Raw genomic sequence first — 24,379 nt, 5'->3', positions numbered from 1 at the left:
TGAGGGGGACTGCTGGCCATCCCATAGAGGCCATCCTCCTCTGAATCATCTTTATCCAACAGATGCGAAGGCAGTAGGCTCGAGTTCTTACTAGATGTAATTGTGGGGGTCAAGTGATGCTTTTTGACTTTTCTTTGAGTAGCCTGCTCCGTCAACGAGAACAGAGCTAAGGTAGATGGTCTGTGACTTTGCTGTTATCTTGATCGTCAACAAGAGGTGAGATGTCGTCGACGGTGGCGGTGTCGACAAAGTGATGGTCGACAGAGGCATCGCCGACGAGAGTGCCGACGGAACAAGTATTGTCAACGGTTGAAGTGTTAGTGACGAGGCCCGTCGTCGGTAAGGTCGCCTTTGTCGATGGAGGCGCCATCAAGTGTTCCGTGAACGGAAGCGTCGACAGGAGGATCGTCGACGAGACGAAGAGCGGCGACGAAGAGTGCTGTGACAGCGAAGAGATGGGGCGTGCCATCAACAAGGATGACTAAACTGTCGACGAGGATTCAGTAGGTGCCGTTGACATAGACACTGTGACAACGGTAGATGTCGTTAGGGCATGGGCCGTCGATGGAGTTACCGCAGATGATGGTCCTGTCGAAGGTGCAGAGGCTTTTTGAAGGTATGTTTTAGCCTGAAAGGTAGCGTTGTGGGCTCAGAGATGGTTTTCTTTCCAGATTTTAAGTGATCTGAAGCCTTTGATTTCCCCTTTTTTGATAGGCTACATATGTTTAAGGACACCTCAGGTGACTTCTTTGAAGCTTTTCTAGGTGGTTCTTGAGTGCCTGAAATTTCCTCAGCCTGTCTCTTTACAGGTATCCAAACAACAGACAGAGAAGAGGAGACACTGTCCTCATCAGAAACCGGATTGTCTCTGGATTTTAATTTTTGTAGCCAAATGAGACGACAACCCTCTCTGTCATTTAGGGTTTTAGTAGAACATGTCCTACATACCTTGCAGTCTCTATTTTTATGGTTAGGATAGAGCCAGTATATGCAGTCCTTATGCTGGTCATCCACATGTAGCTTCTTCTTCATGCAGGTAGAACAGGCTCTAAAACGCCCTTTCTTAGGTGTCTCTGACATGGTTGTCAGGTTGAAACATCCACTTGTAAGAACTTCTGAAGAGAAAACGAATCCAAATCTCCTCAGAAAAGAATATCTGAGAGAAAAACTGAGCAGAGCTCAGAGGAGACTCATAAGCACGACGAGCGGTGGAAAATCTGAGGGAAGTCAGCTCCTCACAGGAGGGTCCTGGGGGAGGGGGGGTGGGGTGATCTGATTGGTTGGCATTGGAGATTTTTTTTTTCTTTTTTTTTTTTTAACAAATCGACTGTGATGTTTCTAATTTTAAGCCCTAATGCACTTAATCTGTATATGCCCTTGAGCATAGCTTCTGTATCACACCGGGGACTCCCATCTCGACAATGGGGAAGGGTTCAAGCATGTGAATCTATGAAAGTTCCAATACTGGAGTAAAAGTACTATTCATACCATCCTGAACTTGAACTTACCATAATATCTTACTATTTTAGGGCATTTTACAAAATGTGTTTTTGTGCCCACTGACATACATTTTGGAAGTCAAAAACATACCATAGCAAAGTCAATGTTTTGTGCATAAATGAACTCTTGGGTGGGAGGGTGTTTGTGATATTTGGGACTGGATTTGGCCAGGATGCAGAAAAACTGATTAATCCACAACATTTTTGAAATCTAGACACTCAAGGGAGGCCAGGATGGTGTGGTTTGCAAGGATCATGTATGTTTTCTTAGTCACCCAAATCTGTTTCACTATACATGAAGGACGGCTGCAGTATTGAGGCCACTGGTCAGCCGGAGACCATGGACCGCACACAGACCTGAACTTCTCGAAAATCTAGCGACCCAGGGCAGTATGGCTGGCTGCCATACATACCAGTAGGTTTACCTCACCAGCAAGCCCTGCATGTAGTGAAAATGTGGTGTTCAGTGTCATAATTTAGGTCTGGTCCCATCACATGCATTAGGTGCTAGAACACAAGTTTTCCTTGAGAGACAAATCAAAATGAGGATGGTTAGAGTTTGGGTAAAGTGCACAGTTTCGGTCACATAAATATAGGTGGTAGAGTTCCCTATGGCAAGGCAAATACCTATGCAGAGGCAGACTTAAAACCCAAATATAGCAGTCATCCACGATGGTAGGTAGAGATAGAATACTGCGATATTTGCAGACATAGTTTTGACATATGTGCCCACACAGAAGGAAGAAATGTCCCCATTCAACTTCCCCAAAGGGAAGATAAAAATAGGTTGCAGCCCTGGCAAATGAAGAGAAGGATGTTCAACACTTGAACAGACTTGCCCTCATCTTGTAACTTTTTTAGAACCTTTTTCCTAGCCTGTCTGGTGATCTTTCTGCAGTCACAGCATGGGTAGATATGTGCATTTACCCACCAATCAGTGAGGCCACCCAGGGGAAAAGGAGAAAAGGAATGGGGTATGAAGCTTGTGCGTCATGGCATTGAGTAGCGATTGGTGTTTAATCCATCCTGGGGGCAGAAAGATTGCAATGGTCTGGGGTTGATGAAGTGTCAAGATGCAAGGACAAGCATTGAAGTAAGGCTTGAGTTGTGGTTCTTAAGTCCCTTTCAGAAAGGTATGTTCAATTTTCTGATAACTGGTACAATGTTGTCTGATTCTTTGTTAGGAACCTAAGTGTTTGAAGGACAAGCTGTTATCAATGAGGAAGCCAAAGAATGTTGTCAATATCAGGAAATTAGGGCATGAAGCTGCAGTCAGGATACTCCTGCATATGGATGACTTCCCTGTTGTTTGGTGTCTCCAAAACAGACATTAACCGTATTTCCTAATTCAGAAAATCCCAAATATTTCTCTTTAAGTGCCTTATGTAAGATGCAAGTCCTGATACAGGCAATGTAGATCAAAAACGTTTAGGTTTAAATGAGTAAAGATGGCTGAAAAAAGATCTTCGCGTTTTGCGAAAACAAAGCATGTACCATCATCACAGAGAAGTCAATAACTGGCAACTGAACATTGCAAGAAAAGAAAAAACTGAAACATATTGGAATTGGTCTCCTTCTAGATCAAATTTTGCAATGGTTTACCAAATCCTCGATAATACTTATCCTTACAGATATTGTCTGTGCACAAATTATATCTTAGTAAGAAACACTATGACCATTCATCTAGGGTAGCCACTGTAATTTGTATAAAGCTGGGAATCCTTTCTGGCATAGTGTCTTATGAGATAGTGTATCCTGTGAGATAGTGAGACTAATCAGAAAATGGAACGATGCCTGACATCTAGAGTGTGTTCCCTTACAGTGTGAAGTTCAGTTATAGCAACATTTAAATCACTCAGTTGGAAGAGCATTCTCCAGTGCTGGCCACAGAACAGGTCTTGCATGCATTTTAGCCACTTATTTTTAGGCATTTCTATAGGATTTCAAAATACAACTACAAACTGCACAAGTGACAGTCCTTTGGACATTAGGGATCGTTTCATCTAGAAAGAGATATCATTAGAGTATTACCTATAAAATGGCTGTTGGTACCAGTTGCCTTTGTGATAACTCTGTTCAATACCTGTTCGAGGATCTCACTTCTGATAGGTTCATGAACCTGAAAAACATAATTTAGGTATTATGCAGAGACACATTGAATAAAGTCTTGTGGCAGAGGTCTACAAATATTAAACTTTAGGAATATCAATTGATCCACATTGATTGCTTTACAGTACTGCATACGAAATATACCACAGAGCTAACTCACAAATGGCAACTGGACTACACCCAGAAAAAGTACTATAGATACTAAGGGTAAGAGAAGCTGTGATGATCAATAGAAAGACATTAAACATCTAATTGAGTGTACTTCATTAAACACTTTGTATGGTGTCAGCATACCTTAAATGTTTCAAGGAGAGTCTGTGCCCCAAGTCTACAAGACTGCTGGTTTGGAGTTCTACAAGAGCCACCATTTATTTCTGTCACTTTTCCACCAAAAATTGCTTTTGGGCTAAATGAGTCCATTAAAATAAATCCGAGTTCCACCAATCCTTGAGTGACATGATCCCAGCCATATACACTGCAAAGAGTATAAAAATGACATTAAATACTTACAAGGATAATGGAAATATGCATTGAAAATTTGAAAAAGTCTAAACCTTGCCATTAACAAAATATTACAGATGGGAGGATGCTCTTACAGCTCAAATGCAGTTCTGTGATTTATTTATTTTCTGGGGAATATTTAAGGCTACTGTAATGCAGAATAGTAATAAAATTCACAAGATAGAAACCTATTTCAAAAGCTCTAATTACAGTTCTGGCAAGGATACCATCCAGAAGACATGAAAATGTTTGCCCTTTAGGGCTTAGAAGCTAAGGAAGGATAGTGACAGATTTGAAAAGAAATATCCAAGTTTTGCGTAAGGCATCTACAGGCAAAAAAGCTGCTCAAAAACAGCTATAAAATGCATGCTTTAACAAGTGGAAGAAGACAAATGGTTCATAAAGTATGACCTCAGAAGGTTTAAAGTTAGGGGAACACTTTACTTATGAAACCCCTGGTTTTCAGCTTGTTTCAGTTGTATGTTCACATGCTGTGTATACTTCTGATACCTGTGTTGGTTCAGGAAAAGTACAGGTTATTTACATTATATACACATAAAGCTTTGCCATCCATAAGGCATGATCTGAATAACTGATGCCTGCATGACCGTGAAGACACAAATGTAATAGGAAATACACTGAAAGTTAGATCCATTTTCTCCCTATTGCACTAAGTGTGTCTGTCCAACAAAACTGGTGTAAAATACTAGTTAATATCCTTAGCTCCCTCCATCCCAGCACACACATGGTCTACGAAAGAAACAAGCTCCAAACCCAAACGTTACAGGTAAGTGATGTTTTCATTTCTAGAATGTCATATATTCATTAATTTGCTTTGCACTGTGGATAAAGCAATATCTGCGCTTCCAAAAAAGTGAAGGTGGGTGCTGGGTGGAATATGGACATTGAAATCTTGTCTTTACAACTATTTGATCTATTAAAGCATTGCTGTCAAAAGTTCGCTGGATCAGAGGCAAACATTCCATTTAACTACCGATTATGAAAGTGAGTTATACTAAGCGTAAAAGTATTGCACAGAGAACCCTGCTATTGCCTTACATATCATAGCAACATAAATCTTCCCTATGGAAGCCATGGCTGCCCTTTCTTATGTACTGAATGTAACCTAGATGTGCCCAAAGTGGGCAAATTGCAAATGCATATTTATCAAAACCGTTGGGCTAAGATTACAAATGCATACTTTGTAGTGCAATCAATTTAAACCCGTATGATCCACTGCACATCTGAATTTTTTAATGAATGCTCCACTACTTGCAGCAAGAAAGTAATTTTATATTTGAGAACACCAAATGGAATGGGTCATAAAAGAAGCTTTAAACATCTTTTTATTTAGCGTGTTTGGAAAACTATCACAAAAAAGAAGCACACGCCTCCCTAAAGCACAACGCCTTATGTCCTCCAACATCGTTGTCATTTTGTTCATGTGTGTCCGTCCTTATTCTTGCAAGTAATATGTGGCCTTCATGTTGTATGTTTAAATAAAACCTTCCCTCTGCTCTGAGGTGGGTCTGAAAAGCTGCTAAGGCTATTGCTTTCAGGTCCAACAATGGATATAAATTTGAGGCTTATCTGTCATCCATTTACTTTGTATTGAAAGGACACATACGAGGGCATGAGTTCACCAGTGATGTGTCTGTAGTTAAAGTCCCTTGTGGTTTAGTGTGTGAGATTTCTGGTTTTGTAATCAGTTCTGTAACTTCGGCAATATCAGTACTAGATCCTCGAAGGACATATTTACCTGCTTTGTTTGGGGACGAGAGAAATGCAAGAGGTATTTGGGCCTAAACCAAACACGACCTTCTTCAACGTGAGAAACTCTGAAGAATTATTTTCAGAAATGCCTGTTTCGTTTCCTTGATTCAACAGTTGGCACTTAGGAGTTTCCACTAAGAATGTCTGTATCTGTTGCAGGCCAAGACAAGATTGGGGCAAAATTCTATTGAACCTCCTTCTGTACAGCAATAGACGAGTCTGTCTTGCATGATACAGACATCGCCTTAATGTCTTCACCTTCACTAGCTAATAATCCAGTTAAGTGTACCACTACCAAGGAGCATTCTGTGAAGAACTTTGCAGCTGGCTCGATTTTAAATAGTAGTTCAGCAAACTAGGTATATATCTCAGGTACTGCCGGTGAGCAGCATGCATTGGGATGTGAAAGTAATCATGCTAGATGTTGGACCTGACTCTTTTTGCAGGTTCATCCCCAAACTTTTGGCCTTTCTCCTCATATTTGACTGGTCTCTTTTTGTTGGCTTTAGGACTCTAAGCACTATATCACTGCTGATCAGTGCTAAGGTGCATGTGCTCTCCTTTCTAAACTTGGTATGGCTGGCCTACACCTGATTGGCACATTTCTTTTTACCTTTAAGTCCCTTGTACAGTGGTATCCCTTATACCCAGGGCCAGGTAAATGTAATGCTACTAGTGGACCTGCATCGCAGCTTGCGCCACCCACAGAAGTAGCCTTTCAAACCTGTCTAAGGCCTGCCACCACAGGGCCCGCGTGCGCAGTTTACTGCCACAGGGACCTGGCATCTAAACCTACTTGGTAGGCCAGGAACTCCCCTTTTACAACATACAAGTCACCCCTAAGGTAGGCCCTAGATAGCCCTTTGGGCAGTGTGCTGTGTATGTAAAAGGTAGCATATATGTCTTTATGTACTACATGTCCTGGTAGGGAACGCCTATTCAGTTTATCACTACTGTGAGCACTGCATTAGAAATTCCCTAACCTATGTCTAAGTGAAATTGTCTGATCTATGAGTGGTGGAGTAGGCATGTTTGGTATGGGTGGAATAGTAGGAAGAAATGCTGCTTACTGGTGTAGGTGGATTATTTATTATCATTGTAGAAATGCCACTTTTTTAAAGTGGGCATTTCACTGTGCTTATAACTCAGGTGATTTGCAGCATGACTCTAATCCACGTCTGGGAAAGAGTGACAGCTGAGCTTTGTGCATACTTTTAGACAGCCTGCACATAGGATGAATGGAGATGTAACAAGAGTACATTGCATACTGAATGGTCTTCCTGGGCTGGGAGAGGTAGAAGCATGCATCTGTAAAGGCTGTGCCCTGGCCTCACTCAAAGAGGCTTGTGTACCCCCTACGGATGTCTGGAGCCAGTGCTGGAAGAGAAAAAGGCATTCCTGGAACACGTTGGTGCTGGTTGGAACACCCTCCCCTCCTTAGTGAAAGCTAGGCAAAATGAGTATAGGTACAAAGAGTTGTCCCCCACATTGGGAGTCACTAATGGACTAAAGAACTGTACATTGGATGCTGCTCGAAAGACTCGCCAGGAACCGCCTTGACACTGTTCTGCTGCTGTGCTGACCTGTGACCTGCTAGGTCACTGAGAGGGATTGCCTTGGAACCCTGGTTCTGGCCTGCTTGCTTTGGCCCTGCAGCCCTATGCCCCCTTTTGCTGTCTCCAGGGGCTAGGTGGTGAGACCCCCCTCTCTGATCTCCTGCATTTCTGTGGCCGGATGTTGCTTTACTTAGTTGGGCATAAGGGGAGTGCTCCTGACCTGTGGGAAGAGTGTGGAAAGTGCCCTGGGGCATCAGCACATGAAGAGCGCTTGGATCCTAGCCGAGAGCGCTCCCCCTTCACACCAAGTTTGGAGAGAGCAGTTTTTTTCTATTGTTTACAACACACGAAGAGTGCTGTGTTCCTTCAGTGCTGCCGGCGTGAAGGGTGCCTTCTTTCTCCATTTGATCAGGTGGAGACTCATATCGGGCAGCCGCAAACAGGAGCATTCCCCCACGCTTATGGGCTGTCTATCCCGATCAGGAGAGGATCCCCCTGTCTGAGCCCTTTCTCTGCAGAGGACAGGAGGTCCGGATTCTGGCCTGGACGGGGTCCCGAGCCAGGAGGCTCACCTCACCTGGCCGCGTTGTTGTGGTGGCGATGCGTGGTCTCCAGGGACGGGAGAGACAGAGCTGACGGGAGCTGCACCTCTCTCCCGCACAGGGAGAAGAAGCTGTAGTGGTCGACAGCCACCCCTGCATAGAGGCGGGCAGCTGTTGGGAGTTCTGCCCTAGGTGGGGGACCCAGAGATGTTTCCCCGCTGTCGTGAGGGCTGCAAGTGCACTTCCCTACTCTTGGGAGCTTATCTTTGGTTGCGGGGGCATTGTCTCTGCAGATAACAGGACAGAGTGGCAACCAATGTTCCCTCTAATTTTTTTCCCACTGTGTGTGGCTGTGTAAGGTCTCTGTGCGCTGCAGCCAGGGATACGTGCACCAAGAAATTGACCATCCACGCGAGCGCAACACATAACTACCAAGATTATTGGCATTTGCCTCTCCATAGCTTTGTTTTACCACTAAAGCAGAAAAGGCAGGGCATTACAAGTTAAAAAGAAGAAAATAGTATCTCATTCACGTCAGGAGCAGCTGAGGGGCACAGATTAAGTTTAATCAATCACTGCTTGGTAGCTGCTCCACACAGAGGAACGGAAAGGATGCTTGGTTTCCAGTGACAAATTACAAGACTGTAGAGAAGAGTGTCACACAAGCCAACTAATATTAAGTGACAGGCAGGCTCCAAGCCCTTTGCTGTACACAACAGACTCAGGCGCTAGCACATGCACATGCACTCACAACAAGCAACAGAAAGGTGACAAGAACGGCCTTCCACTGCGCGTCTTCATGTGGCTCAAGCATTTACTGCGAGTAAAAGACACATATGAGAAAGACTGAAAACAAAAAAGCGTTACAATGGGAGAAAACAGAAAGCTGGAAGAGTGAGCTGAAGGGGCAGGGAGTGGCTTTAAATGGATTGAAGAGGCCCGAGATGGCTTCAGTATTACGCTGCCTTAGTATTCCGTGTTTACACTTTTAATTGCAGCAGCCGCGTGTTTAAGAAGAGGGCTTTGGGCACTGGCACATTTTTATTTACAAATTACGCACTGGAGAGAACACACTGCCTTCAGTAACAAAATAAACATTTTATCTAGCAAGCGATCACCCCAGCCAGCCAGCCTGCTGATAAGCATGATTTATTACCCTGAATGCAGCCCAGTGCCCTCCAGCCAGACAAAGCTAATTAAACTCCGTGACCTGCATGCTTTGTAAACGTGTGCATGCGGCGGAAAAAGACATTGCGCACACCTTAAAGGGAACATTGGTGGCAACCTTTAACAGTGGTCCCTGATCCGGTTCGTGTTACTTTCTCCAGATTATCATATCCATTGCAGAAGGAGTGCAGAAGCTATAGCACTCTTTGTGTAAGTTATGTGACTATTTCTCATCATCTAATATAATTGCAGGAGCATCGAATACTGTTCAGTGGCCGTTTTTATTACTTGCTGCATATGCATGTTCAAAGATGGATGGATGTTGTGCTTTCTGTAGACAGGAGCACAGAATACTGTTCAGGGGCCGTATGGTATGCGCAGTACAGTAATGTTGCCTTGGTAATGTTTTACATGACGTGCCTTTTTGGTGATAATGATGACCTGACTACTGCTTGTGTTGCAGAATCCCAGTAACCTATGTGTTTACCTGACTACTGATTACTTTCGCAGAGTACTAGTAACCTGTGTAATGTTCTGACAACTGTTCATGTAGTACGGTATTACTGATACATGTTGTGTTTGGTCTAATGAGGTTTTTATATAACTTGTTGTAGCTTTTCCTTTGTGGTGTATTTATTGTGTCATGTGTGTGTTGTGCAAACGCTTTACACATTGCCTTTGGGATAAGCCAGACTGCTCGTGCCAAGCTACCAAGGGTGTGAGCAGGGGTTATCTTGCGTGTGCAACTCCCTTTCCTTAACTAGAGTGGTGGTACCTGCCTGGCTGAGGTCCCTACCCTAGCCAACCGGAACCCCATTTCTAAAATTAGAGGTCAAGAGTCCCCATGAAGACAGTTTTTTTGCAGCAATGGATAGGCCTCAAAAGAAGAGGTTTTGAAATATAAAGCACTAAAAGTTTAGTATTCTAAAGTCTACAATAGGACACAAACTGCCACCCTTCTTGAGAATGTGGAAATAGATTGGATTCCTCCCTTCATAACAATGGATCTTCCTTGACAGCATCCTTTAACAGCTGAATCCATTAACAATACATAAACTTAGATCTGCCACTAGAACTCCAAGAGATCCATAGAAGAAGGTTACGCAATAACTACAGAAAAGAAGATTAGAGTAAAGTGACTATTAGCAGGCTTTGCAAATCAACCTGGTGGAAATGAAACATAACCCTTTCGCATACGAAGGACACAAAATCTGTTTCTCAGGACTATTCCACTGAAACTAGCCAAAGAAGAGAAGGAGATTTTTGACAATTTGAGAATGAAAAAATTAGACTTACGATACGGACTGCTTGGCCCTGCGGTGATGTTGTTAGCTATTGATGATAAAACTATAGAATATAATGATCAAAGGCACTAGAAGGTTTCTTAAACACATGAGACCTGCCAGCAATGGGCAACTCACAATCAATATCCTCCCAGATAAATTCCTCAACTCAAGAGAAGAATAAACAGGCGCATCAGATGGGTGAACAAAATAAACCAGAATCAATCACGTTATATTGGTCAACATACCTCAAGTAAGGTATAATTCCTGCTCAACACTTAGACATGAACACTATAGTTGGATAAGCTGACCTATGAGAAGAATTACATAGTGAGCAGCACCTATCTTCGGAAACAAGTGACTGGGTTAGTAGGTGGGTTCAAACTGTGTACTTAAAACGAATGATATAAAAAAAGTAGGCAACTGTCTGATATTAGTGGCAAGTAGAGGCGTCTTCTAACTGCACTGACCATTACAGTTGCATAACTGTGTATAGTCATCTTTATTATACGTACATTACCCTGGATGCTCAGGCCGGAAATATTTTAATGGGGCTCAAGATGGGTGGGCCAGAGTCCTTGACTACTGTTAGATTATCCGAACAAGGTATAATCAGTCACTGACATCCGTGGAAATACTATAGTGTCACTGATGAGACATTTTGTCCCACCCTGGCTATTGTTGTATGACCTCAAACCTTTAGGTCATGTCGGTGAGTTTTAAGATTATTGTTTTCTTAGACATAACCAAGTACAATCCTATGCCAGTGCACAACATCAACTGTGTATTTTTTGCAATTCTCAGAGGGGGTAGCGTTCTACCCATATGCTCCACCAACTACATAACTGATCAAAGAAACATTACCACATTGTTTACTCGCATTACAGTTAAAACAGCAAGAAGCTAACCATTCTATCCCCACGATTAGAGAGAATGATGATATTTTGATTAGTCACCCCACACAATTAGTGAACAACTTAATACATTTTGACAGAATTTTGTATGCCTCAGACCATACGGAAACCTCGAGAAACAAATAAACATTCAAGGCATCTTTGAAAATCCCAAAACTAACACCAGATCTAGCAAAACTATTAGAAAAAGACATAACAGAATCAAAAATCAATAAGTTGCCCACGAGTAAAGTTCCAGGGGTGGATGGATTTCCATTGGAAATGTAATGTATAAAAATTAGTAAGTCAACTCCCCTATTATGTAAAACGTTTAAAGAAATAACCCCTATAAGCATGTAATATGGCAGGATATCATTGATTCTAAAATCTAACAAAGACATACTCTTGTCTGCCACGTATGAGCCGATACTGTTGATCTATGCTGATCTGAAAATATTCAGTAAAATATTGGCTTACCGACTTAGATTGGTAATACTCTACTTGGTCCATTCACCCCAAGTGGGTTTGTGCCAAGCCATTCTTTCACAGCACCTCCAAAGTAATTCTTGAACATGGTAAAGGAAATACTTAACTATAGACAAAAAAGTAGCGCTATTGTGACACAGAGAAAGAGTTTCATAGGGTGCAGTGGAAATATCTATTTAGAATCATGGAAAAAATGGGTACTAGGGAAGATTTTATGACAACAGTAAAGTGGTTATGTAAGAAAACTACATCTAATATAGAGTGCAATGAGTACACGTGAACCCCCTTTGGTATTCTGCGAGAGACGAGGCAGGAATGCCAGCAATCCCTATTGTTATTTACACTAGCTTTAGAACTTTTAGCTGCAGCAGTCCAAAAGGCTAAACATACAAAGGGCCTAATGACACCCAACTGGTGTATATGGAACACTGTTATATCTAGTTATTATTTTGGTAACCTAATCTAAACAAGCTACTTCAATACAGGCCATAATATCGCAAATAACGTTTCTAATTTCTTAAGCTACCTATTAACATTGGGACAAATGTGAAGCCCTCCTCCGGACTAAAACAATAGTAGTGTCTTTTTATATAACATGTCCTTTAAAAAAAAAAATCCCATTTGAAATGCCTGAGAATGTTAGTGAATAGAGGGCTGGAGCATATGGCCGAAGACAATATGAATCCTGTTTTTGAGAAAGTGACCATAGATTTTAAAATCACAATGTACCACTAAGCTTCAGTTACAAATTTGCTTTGGACCCCCACTGATTCCGGTTGTTATACTTGGCAAACTGAAAATGGAAAAGAAAAGAAAAATGTTAAATGGAACTTGGGTTCAGAGATAAAATACTGTTGTATTTTATAACCTGAAAATTAATTTCATAAAGAAATGCCAAACCTGCTTAGTCTCAAATTTTCTCTGCTCTTACGTTATAAGTACTGTAATGCTGCAAAAAAGGATTCCAACAGTGATGAAGTTGTATTTTGCTTTTGTAAAGATAACACAATTGCTCACATTATTTGTGTCACAAGTGCTTAAAGTGGCCACTAAATGTGTTTGCTTAATGGTGAGTTTATGTGGCAGCCCCTCCTCTGGTTTATGACTGCTGCCTTGCTGGTTCAGGCCTGTTCACTTTGGGTGTTCACATTATCCCTTATTCGTGACTCCAAACACAAATGGATTTCTAACAAATGAGTGTGGCAGGATACTCCTGCTGCTCTTCACCTCTCAGCTGCCATGTAAATAAATGCCTGCCCAGTTTATCACAAGGTATTCTGACTACCCATGGTCAGAGCAGTAGAACAGCGTTATGCTGCTGCTTACTAGGGGGTGGCATTAAAAGTCAGGTGGGCCCTCAGCAGCCCCTAGGCCTAACAGCGAGCCCGAATCTACACCCCAAACCGCTGAAAGAATGAAAACCTTTGTAGGAGGGCACCGTGCTCAGATGTCTAATTAGGGGTTTAAGGAGGGTAGAGATCTCTGACCTCCTAGAAGGGGAATCCAGTCTGATAGCTATTCCAAGTATTATCTTCCTCATAAACCCCTGGTGATCTTATATGTATTCATAATGAACATTTGTTCTGAGACTGCTGCAACAAAGACGGGATTGCTAGACTGTGGCCTTACTGGCTGCCGGGATGATGTATTTCCCTTATCCCAAAGTAATGAAGGATACTTTGGTGTCATAGTCCTCAGTAGTGTTCGTCCTCTTTGAGATCAAAATATATCCCAAAGCTTCAATAACATAGTTTTTAGCAATCAGAGCTATTATCTCTGTTTTGATTAAGTGGAAACTGGGCTACTATAATTGAGGCTGGCCTTAGGGTCGATGTGACTGAAGCTTGGACAGATTTCCAGCTGCGCTAGGTCTTCAAACTCCGTACCAAGAGGCCTATCTCGAGGGTTGGTGATGAATTGACCTCGTGTGGAGATACGTTTTTGGCTTATGGTGATGTATGTCTAACTTTTTGAACGTTGGTGTGTAAATTCCATTCAGAACCAGACTTGTGTTCCTAATGTATCCTGTGGGGAGCAGAGATTCCGTTACTGTCCGTTGAATAAAGGCTGGCAAAGGATTGGGGGGGGGGGGGAATCACATTTCTCCAGGCTGCTGTCAATAAATACTAAGAAGGACTGTTTATCTTCTTATCTTCAACCATCACCTTTTGGAGACAACTTTGACAGCCACAACAGCCTGGGCAGTGATCATTTATTTTTTTGCATAATTCGTAGATCACATGGCTACCTATAAAGGTTTCCAAGTGCTGGCCTCCTCACTAAATCAAACGGTATTTCCAGAGCCAAAAGTGACTACTGAAGAAGAGGTGAAAAACAACCATGTTTTGAGCAATTTGCAGAAGGCTGTAAATGATTTACAAACTCCCAATGATTGTGGCAAGGTGTTCCACTGTTTTGGACCCAGATATGCAAATGCACAACCACCTCAACAGGTTCTCTTAATTCTGGGAACCCCTGCCAGGTCATGATAGCTAGAGCGGAGCGAGCATCTAGATGTATACCAGGACACCAAGTATCTCAAGTACATGGGTCCTGAATTGGAAAGACACTTATGTATGTAACATAATGCTTTGAATTGAACCCAACATATAATTGGCAGCCAGTGAAGAGTGTGTAACATACTGACTGATGATGTGAATATGGGTGGATGAAGGCGGAGCCTTGCTGCCGCATATTGTATGATGATAAGCCGCTTAATCAGAGACTTTGCAGCGCCCAAGTATAGGACATTACCATAGTCCAACCTGGAGATGACTAGAGCCTGGTATACAGGTTTTTGAGCATAGGGCAAAAGGCACGTCAAGATTTTCCTTAATCACTCAAGAATGCCAAAAAAAAGGCAGCAGCTACTTTGTTGATTTGGTGGTTCATGGTCAACTTATCAACCACCAAATGTTTAACCATGTGAACCAGTGAGGGAGTGCTACTCCTGATAGCTGGCCACAGATGAGGATCCAAAAGGTGGGGTTGGTCATTAACCCAGCAGAGCGTGGAACTGCTGCTTCCAGAGACACAAAAAGTTATTCAAACTATTTACATTATGCTGAATTCCTAGCAGCTGTGAGTACAATTTTGATTATTTGGGTGCAGGCGGAGAAGATTGTAAAAGCATAATCATTTATGCTTGAGCGGTCATGTCACAAGACATGCTTGGACACCGAGGAAGACAGAGACAGGCAACGCACATTCGAATGCTGCACAGGCAGCATGGGCCTATTTGAAGCGATGCACTGAAGCTTAATGTGCTCACACGCTGGAAGAAGCGACGCATGTGTGAAGAAGCTGCGTGCTCTTACCAAGCACAAACACGCTGCAATCACCCTCGGAAAATTCTTATTTTAAGCCTCACCATACCGTTTGTGTTCTGTTCTCCCGGAACTCCCTCTTGTCTACACGATAATTCGAGGAAAGCACCTTGGCTAATTTGAGGAAGCATTTGATCATTACATGAAGGCACCACAGTTGAAAGAAATATCCTGGTCTACAGATCAATTTTTTATCTACCAATGAATGTTAACATATTGTCCACATAATACACATATCCCGTGCATGCCCGGCATAATGACATCATCTTCGATAGCTATTCCTCCAGCATTTTTGCCTCAACCCGGTATTCCAGTTATTCAGTGGGAAGACTGGATACATTTTTTGAAAATTATCTTATTGTATCAGATGGACAAGATTTTTAGACATGAGAGGAAGAAAGCCTTGCTATTAGACACATTGAAAACATGGTGACCTTCTTTGCCCAAATTTCTTCCAGAGGTGCTAGACAGTGATGGCCAACCCATACAGGATGTTTATAACGGGGCCAAACTGCGTTTGGAACGTAGGTTTGCCAAAGAGGAGAATATCATCATGTCTAGGTATAAATATTACACGAAGTTGCAGAAAGTGGGAGAGTCAATGGAAGAATTTGTTTCAAGCCTGAAAGAACTTTCAGTCAAGTGTTGTTTTGGTATAACTTTTGAGGGATCATCTGACTGTACAATGTAGGAGCAAAGAAACACAAGAACGCTTGTGGGCAGCAAACTATCCCTCCTTAAAGGATGCTCTTACTATAGCAGAAGTTGTGAAAAACATCAGAGATATGTATGAAGGTGATGGGGAAAATGGATTTGGTAAGTGCAGGAGAGGAAGTATCCTTGATTAACAATAAGGAAGATATTAAAGAGGACATGGGTGTCATCAACACAGGCAGTAAATCCAACAATAGGTTTCAGAAAAGAGGCACTGAAAATGTCAAAACTTGCCATAGGTGTGGATATTCGCTCCATTCTGGTGACTTAAAACTTTGTTATGCAGCTAACAAGGAGTGCAGAAGCGTGGGTGCAAGGGACACCATGCTTGCATGTGTAGAGGACAACAAAATCACAAATAGTGGTTGCAGAGGAAGCCTGGGAAGATGGTCATGGAGCTTGTGTACAGATTCTGGATCAGGAAGCGGAGGATAAAGGAAGAAAAATCAGGGCTAAGGCTTCCTTTGAGATTTCATGGCAGGGAAGTTGAGCTGATGGTAGACTCTGGCTCTTTATTCACCATCGTCCCAAAGAGTACATTTGAGAGGGAGTTGCATCAAGTAACACTGATGCCTAAGCACATCAATCCACGAGGGTACCAAGGAAAAAGGATTGACATTTTGGGATATTTTCAAGCCCCCATCAAGTTTACGATAAAACACAGAGGGAAATGTGTATGTGGCAGAGGATGGGCCACCAATATTAGGATTGGCCCATGAGTACAATCTTCAGATCATTATCAATCCACACAATCCCAGTCAGTTCATGGTGGTGGACGACATTGGAGTGGAAGAAGTCCTCAATAGTATGGCTGATGTTTTCGACAAAAAGTTGCAACAGTTGAAGGGGTATGTCCACAAAATTGTCATAAGAAAGGGTACTATTCCAGTAAAACACAGGTTGAGAAGGGGGTATGTGGTTGTGAGCACTGAAGTGAAGAAAATGCTAGAAGATATGTTAAAAGAAGGTATTATTGAGCCGGGAGAAGCTATAAGCTGGGTTTCACCCATAATAATCACTAACAAAAATGATAGAAGGTGGAGATTCTGTGTGGATCTAAGAAGCCTGAATCATAACACTGACACAGACTTTTTCCCTTGCCCAATACAAATGAACTACTCTTACTCACTAGGGTGGAAAATTATTTTCCAAGCTCAATCTCAAGTGTGCATACCCTCAAATTTGCTTGCATGAGTAATCTAAGAACTTGACAGCATTTATTAGAATAGAGGGCACATTTCAGTTTACAAGAATGCAGTCTGGATTATACTCAATGGCAAGTGTCTTTGAACGCATGATGACAGAAGTATTCAAGGGTCTGGACAATATCACCTATTTCCAAGATGATATATTGGTGTTTGGAGAGACTATACAGGAGCGCAATTTTGTTTTTAAGTCAGTGTTGCATAGGATGCATGAGGCCGGACTCACTCTCAGGAAAGCGCAATTTATTTGTTGAAGAAACTGAATACCTGGGCCAAACCAAACTAAGACTTGCTTACAGCTATCAGACCAGGGCCCACTCCCCTATGTTTGTGAGCAATTTTGAAGAGAAAACAAAAGGAATGAAGCAGTTGTTTGAGAAAGGGGTATACATTTGTGTGGGGCAAGAGTCAGCAGGAATTAGTTCATAACATAAGGAAGGATTTGTGTGAAACAGGAATCTTGGTACCGTTGACGGTGCATGTGGATTGGGTCCTGTGTTGTCTCATTTAAATGGTGGTCTGAAGCGGACTGTGGCATTTATGTCAAGCTCATTGACGGAAAGTGAATGAAATTATAGTCCTGGAGTGGGAAGAATTTGCAGCAGCATGGAGTGTACAGTACTTCAGAACGTTTTTATGGGGTTTGGAGTTTTGTGTTTGCATGGATTACAAGTCCTTAATCAAAGTTCTAACACGGGGTGGGGCAGGGAAAGGATCTGCCAGGTTGGTACAGTTGGTATCCAGGTTATGGGAATGTAAGTACAAGATTAAGCACATTCCAGGATGGTGGAATGCACAGGCAGATTGTCTCTTTTGTATGTCACTAGAGTGGACTGAAGGAGACAGGCAGGCTGTTTTGGGCAAGGAGCAAGAAGGTGCTGTGGCATGGCTGTCTGAGGTGAAAAAATGTGCATGTGGAGCACTTACTGCTAAAGAGGGGAGTAAGTGTATGGAATCTGATCCTGTTTTAAAGGTTGTGAAACACATGGTGATTGAGGGCAGACGTAAGGAGAGTATGGTTTTCTCTTCTGTGAGACACTATTTGAAATTACTGGACGAATTGACCATGGCTGGTGAGGAAGTACTCATGAGAAAACACATGTTTCTGCCGCCCAAGGGTTTGAAAGAGAACATCTTTAAATTAGCCCATGAGAGCAATTTGGGACAAACCTTAACCAAAAGAAGAGGAAAGAAAAACATCTGGTGGTCAGGAATGGATGATCAAATCACATCGTGAGTGGAGTAGAGAGATACATGAAAAGAGAGTGAAAAGAGACTTATGCCCTCATTATGGGTTCTATGAATGTCAGAGACTAAACTCATACCACGTTCACCGGCAACGTATCTTTCTATGGCCTTGGAAGAAGCACAGAGTGAGCAAGAATGTCTTGTTTGAGAACAGAGCGCTAGCCTACGCAAAGACAGTCAGATAGAAGAAAATAAAACAAGACCGTAAAAGTGACTATTGTAACAATAATAAACGAAGCTGAATAAAACATATCTAGGTTACAGTGTACAGCGGCAGGCCTAGTCTGCTAAAATAAGGTGCAAGAAGCTTACAACTAAAATGGCTACACAACAGGTGAAGGCTGATCTTTCTTGTGGCGTTAGGTTGGTTTTAAGCTCAACCAAAAACTTGAAAGAATCTTCACCTTAAGCATCACTTTTGTTTGACTGGGTATGTCACCTCACGGTTGGTCAATGGACTGAGTGATTTTTTAATGACATTGAAGGCATCAAAATATGCAATTGACTCAAGACCAATAGTGTAAATATATATTTCTAATTCTTCTAAATACTATCAATCAAAAGCTCTGTGAAAGGATTTCGTAGCGATTTCTGTCATGAGGAGCTCTAGGACCCAGGTTGGTCACTCCTGTTTTAGCTTTATTTTAGTGTTCATATTTTATTCATTTCAGTAAGGTTGCTTTTTGCGATGTTTCTTACATATTTTGATCAGCTGACTACTAATTCTAGGAAAGCGAGGAAGATGCTGTTTTGTTTAGTTCGCGTTTGCCTGACATATAATCAGTACTTTTTTGTCCAAGGCTAAAGAACTCTGTACACAATATGCCGATTTGTGTTGCCCGTTCAGGAGTCAGCTTCTACCATAGACATAGCATTTATTCAGAACTGTACTTCCAACATGGTATGGTTTATTATATAAACGATGCACTGCCCCAGAAGAGGCAGAGGGCATTCTATCCACAACTATCCTGGGACGCATGCTGAATGACGCGCAGTTTGGCTGACGCTGATCTACCAGCTTCCAGAGGAGATTGACATCCACATCACCGACTAACTCCTGACACTATTCCAGGTATGGGGCTGGGACTAATCCCTCAGACTGGGGTCGGCAGGTGGGATCACCCGCTATGCTCTCAGCATAGACACAGGGTTAGGTAGAATCTCTAAAACATCTAGAACCATATATATTTGACAGTTGGATTGCTTATCTTCTTTACCATGTTCTTAATGCTGATTACATTGCTTTGCTTCAGCTGCCTAATTATCGCAGCTCACACTTTATATGCAAGATTGCGATTGTTTCAATAAATGTATTGAAAACTTATCTTGCATCTTTGTGTCTCGCCTTGGCATGCATGAGTAACAGTACAAAAGTGGTAAGATCTGTTTCCACAACTTCCCAGGAGAACCAGAGTGTCATGTTCAGGATGCTATAATCACCCTTTACCCCAGGAGGTTTGGGGCTCAGGTGAGACACTGTGAGCTAGCCAGGTATTAGGCTGACAATTACTAATGGTGTGGATTGTACTCACACACTCTGCCATTCTGCCTCCATAAACATGCAGTCCTATTACCAAAGTAGGAACCACATAACATGGCACACCAAAGTATCAAGGTCAAGTACTTAAAAGGTCTCTCTTATATGCCTAAAGGCCCCTATTCACCTTTATGCAGAGACGTCCGTGGTGGTAGGGCGGAATAGGTAGCGTCTAAATTTAGGTGTAGGTGTAGGTTGTTCAAGGTTGAACCTTTAAAAGGATACCTCACCTGGTGTTTTCCTTCTCTGAATTCCATTTTTAAAATGGATAATCCATTAGTTATTCCAGTAATTTGTAGACATTATGTCACATAACATTTACTTTTATATGGGCTACATAATGGGAGTGGAGTTGTTACGTTCGTGGTTGAGGCACACAATGCATACAAAACAGAAGCATTTTAGTTGTAGGTCAATTTTCCTACAGTCAATGCCAACTCAAACACAATTCACACACACACACACAGTGGTAATTCACCAGCACAATATAAAGCATGTAATTATTTAGAAATACCTCTTACATATCAGGAACATCAAAATTGGATCCAAGGCGACCTACCACACGTAGTTGAAAATATTAGATCAGGTCACCTCAGTAATGATGGGGGCCACATGGCCAGTTCTAGCAACCTACACACCATATCCATATATACACAAAATTTAGGAGCAGCTGATCTGAGCCCATTATACAATAATCTAGTTAGATTGCCGTGGATTTGGGGATGATATTAGTTGGCAATTTCACCAGAGTATCCTCTATTTCAAGGAACAAACGGGAAAGCACCAGTGCTGGCAGCTCACCAACATCTCGCACAAGTTCCTTTAATAGACCAAGAGCGAGAGTTACCAAAAATAATTGACAAGACTTATACGTGTATAAGTTGCAATAATTTGGAGGCCAAACCAAATAAGCAGCTGCAGCTAAAGGTAATCCTGAAAAGGATAATGCCAAGCAAGGCACAGGAGTCTTCTAAAAATGCTGGGACAAACAAAAATCAAACAGAGATAAAGTAAAATCACATGGAGAATCTTCGCATTCAGAGAGGTGTGAAAAATGTGTTACCCTACGTATCTGTGATAATTTGAAACAACCTGACAGATAACAGAACACTAATACACGCCCTTCTCATTCCTTTCAAAACTCCTCTGATAAACGGTCCGACAGGGCTGGATGGTCAGAACGCAGAGTAGAAGAGTAAGTGATACCAAAAAAGGACTCAACGCTTAGCCAACGTCATTATGAAGAAGGAAGAGAAACTTCCTCAACAAAAACCCCAATTCAAAAAGAAGGTGGTTGATGGAATTTTGGCAAAATATGCCACACATATTGAGAACGTTACTGCTGAACAGGACGTGAGCATTGACTCCGCTGAACAACGCGGAAGAGGTCACAATAGTTTGCCAGAATCTTAAAGAGTTTCTGGATGTGAGAGCAACTAACAACTACATAGCAGTAGAGACCCCAGACAGGCAGGTCGTCCCTCTAGATCTAATATATAAATTAAACATACAAATTGAGGGGGACATAATGCACACAATGAAAGTAATTTTCTGGTAAAGATTAACACTTAGCTTGGCTGAAAAATATTGGCTACCAGAGTTCGTTAAAACACTACCACAAGCAGATGATGTGATTTTACCCTCTTTCTCAGTCCTTTTTCCAGAGCAGGTAAAGCAAATGCATGCTGCAGATTGGGCTCTTGCACAAGCCCTAGCGCTGTCCCGCAACCATGTGTGCTGGGATAGGGACTCCCCTCATCATGTATTACCAATAAGGTCCAGCCCGCAATTACAACCACATAACCGCATAAAACATGAAGCAAAAGCTCCTGTGATGGATATTCTCTGACAGCTCAAGTACCAGGTAGTAACTGAACCATGTGTATCTCGTATGAACAATCCTTTGTTCCCAGTATCTAAGCTGGATCATTCATATAGAATAGTTTTAGATTATAGACAATTAAATAGTCACACAAACACATTTTGCAATACAAAATTTGTACAGTGCAGCATTAATGAACAAAAAAAAAAAAAGAAAAATAGGAAACAACCTTGGATATTTTCAAAGTTTTTTTCTGCCAAAATACAGTGCCTGAAAACAGGGATCTAATCACCTTTTCCAGGCTTGACTACCAGTGCCGATTTTACAGATGTCCCCAAGAATATAAGAACAGTCCAGGACTGTTCTCTGCCCGGGTAACATCAATATTGCATGATATTGATCCTGAAGCATTGTCCTACATCAATGACATATCTTGACGGTTGACAACATAAACACGCCATTTGCCAGAATTTATCACATTGTATTGGGATGTGCTGAACATCACTACAAATTGAACTTCAAGAAAACAAAAATTGCTTTCATCAGTTTCCTGTTTTGGAGATATGAGCTTTCAAATGAGGGGAAGAGTCTGGCACCATACTTGCATCCACCAAAAACCATCAAAGAACTGCAATCCTTGATAGGATTCCTTACTTTTGCCAGAACATATATACCTGATTATCCACAATGCATAAATCCACTTTGTAATATAATACTTTGAGATTTTTCAAGCCAATGAACACCACAACACACACACATATTCAGATCACTACAGACTGACATGCTTGAAGCAAAACATTTACACACACACACACACACACACACACAAAAGCAAAACAAATTTGGTCATCTAGATAATTCCGGGCGCTATTGGCTTTACCAATGTCACATTCAATGAGGGCGACACAGTGTCGATTCCATATTAATCACATTTATATTCCAATGCTGAAATGCGTTTTGCATCCACTGAAAAAAATACTGACTGCAGTTCAGATGGCTGTCATTAAGGAGAGACCACTGGCTCAGGAAAAACACATCACTGTTGTCACCCCAGTCCCAGGCCTAGAGGCTGTTACAAAGGCTAGCGTTCCAATTGCAAAAGCCTTACATCTTAGATGGATACAATGGGCTACTTCCTTCACTGCCCCTGATGTTGACTATGTGCTTGACCATAAATTACAAACTCAAGAATTTATCCAATATGAACTTGAGTTCCCAATGTCCACTACCTTATGCCTCTTGATCAGTATAAATATATTATTTACACTGATGGTTCAGCTCAACCTGCTGTAGGTGCAAAACATCAATACTCCTCCGCTTGCGCAGCCATTAATGGAGTGATGAGAGATGGAGAATTTCACCCTCAACAAATATTTACACAGTCCCTAGTGGGTTGCACTGCACAACTAGCTGAGCTGAAAGCATTGATTCTAGCACTGGAAGAAAATAAGTTACTTACCTGTAACTGTAGTTCTCCAGTATTGGAATCTTTCATAGATTCACATGCTTGAATCATTCCCTGTCGTCGAGATGGGAGTCCCGGTATAATTTTCATAAGTAATGTTAAAACATATTGAAGAGAAAAAGGCCCTAGGCCTCTTCAATTTGATAGTCTATCAGAGTCATTTTGTGAAAAAGGACCAAACTTGATCCTCCACCAATCAGGCGACAGCACCCTTCAGAACCTCCTGAGAGAAGCTCTAGCACCTCAGATTTTCCAAGCACAAGTGCGTATATTATGTTGAGTATATGTACAACTAGAAAGAAAGAGGTGAAGTGAGCTTCTCCGGGGAGGTGGGTGGGTCGCATGTGAATCTATGAAAGATTCCAATACTGGAGAACTACAGTTACAGGTAAGTAACTTATTTTCTTACTCCAGTATTGGAACTTTCATAGATTCACATGCTTGAATCGGAGTAGAAAGCAATATCTATGCACATTGTAAAATGACAACCTCTTTAATAAACAGGTTATCTTAGACCACAAAGCCTTATTATCATCATGTATAAATTGATGAAGTATATGAGTGTACGGACATATGTCCCTACATATATATCTATATATACATATACATATATACACATCTATCTATACACACGTATATATACATAAATATAAGTATCTCTTTATCTCTAATGTATATAGGGATATTCCTGTGAAGATACATGATGAAATTTAAATAACAAACCAGTATTAAAACATAAGACACTAATGTAACCTGATCAATATCTGACAACCCGCTTACTTATGGGATTATGATAGTGTTCTCTTATCTTTAGATACATTTCTTTTTATTTCTTTTTTATATATATATATATATATATATATATATATATATATATATATATATATATATATATATATATATTATTTATTTTTTCTTCAATGTGCATACCTTTTCTAGGATGGAGGGATGTAGGAGAAATGGCTCACCTTCACCTGAAGAGATTCCTGAGAACCGCTTGGCCCACTGCTACCTCTCCGTGCGAGAGGGACTCCAAGCAATAGTGCTTAGTAAAGGTATGACAGCTCTTCCATGTTGCTGCCCTACATATGTCTTGTAGTGGCACTCCGGCAAACAGTGCCGCTGACGATGAGACTTTTCTCGTCGAGTGAGCATGCACAGATGACTGCAAAGGTTTGCCCGCTGCCTGATGGCAGAAGCGAATAGCAGAGGCGATCCATCTTGAAATACTCTGCTTGGATAGCGGGTACCCC

General features: G+C 41.7%; 1 protein-coding gene across 4 annotated transcripts in view; it reads right to left on the bottom strand.

Moving 5' to 3' along the window:
• FANCI (FA complementation group I) overlaps positions 1 to 24,379 on the bottom strand; it is a 714,639-nt gene that overhangs the window by 591,398 nt on the left and 98,862 nt on the right. For all 4 annotated transcript variants that reach the window (XM_069222692.1, XM_069222696.1, XM_069222693.1 and 1 more), the window contains exons 13-14: positions 3,903 to 4,083; positions 3,531 to 3,618 (exon numbers count right to left, since the gene is read on the bottom strand). In XM_069222692.1, coding sequence (XP_069078793.1) covers positions 3,531 to 3,618; positions 3,903 to 4,083 — 269 coding nt within the window. The remainder of the gene's footprint in view (positions 1 to 3,530; positions 3,619 to 3,902; positions 4,084 to 24,379) is intronic.

The sequence above is a fragment of the Pleurodeles waltl genome, chromosome 3_1 (assembly GCF_031143425.1).
Source record: "Pleurodeles waltl isolate 20211129_DDA chromosome 3_1, aPleWal1.hap1.20221129, whole genome shotgun sequence".
Lineage (NCBI taxonomy): Eukaryota > Metazoa > Chordata > Amphibia > Caudata > Salamandridae > Pleurodeles > Pleurodeles waltl.
The sequence above is the reverse complement of the archived record's forward strand: the minus strand, read 5'-3'. Positions and strand labels throughout refer to the sequence as shown.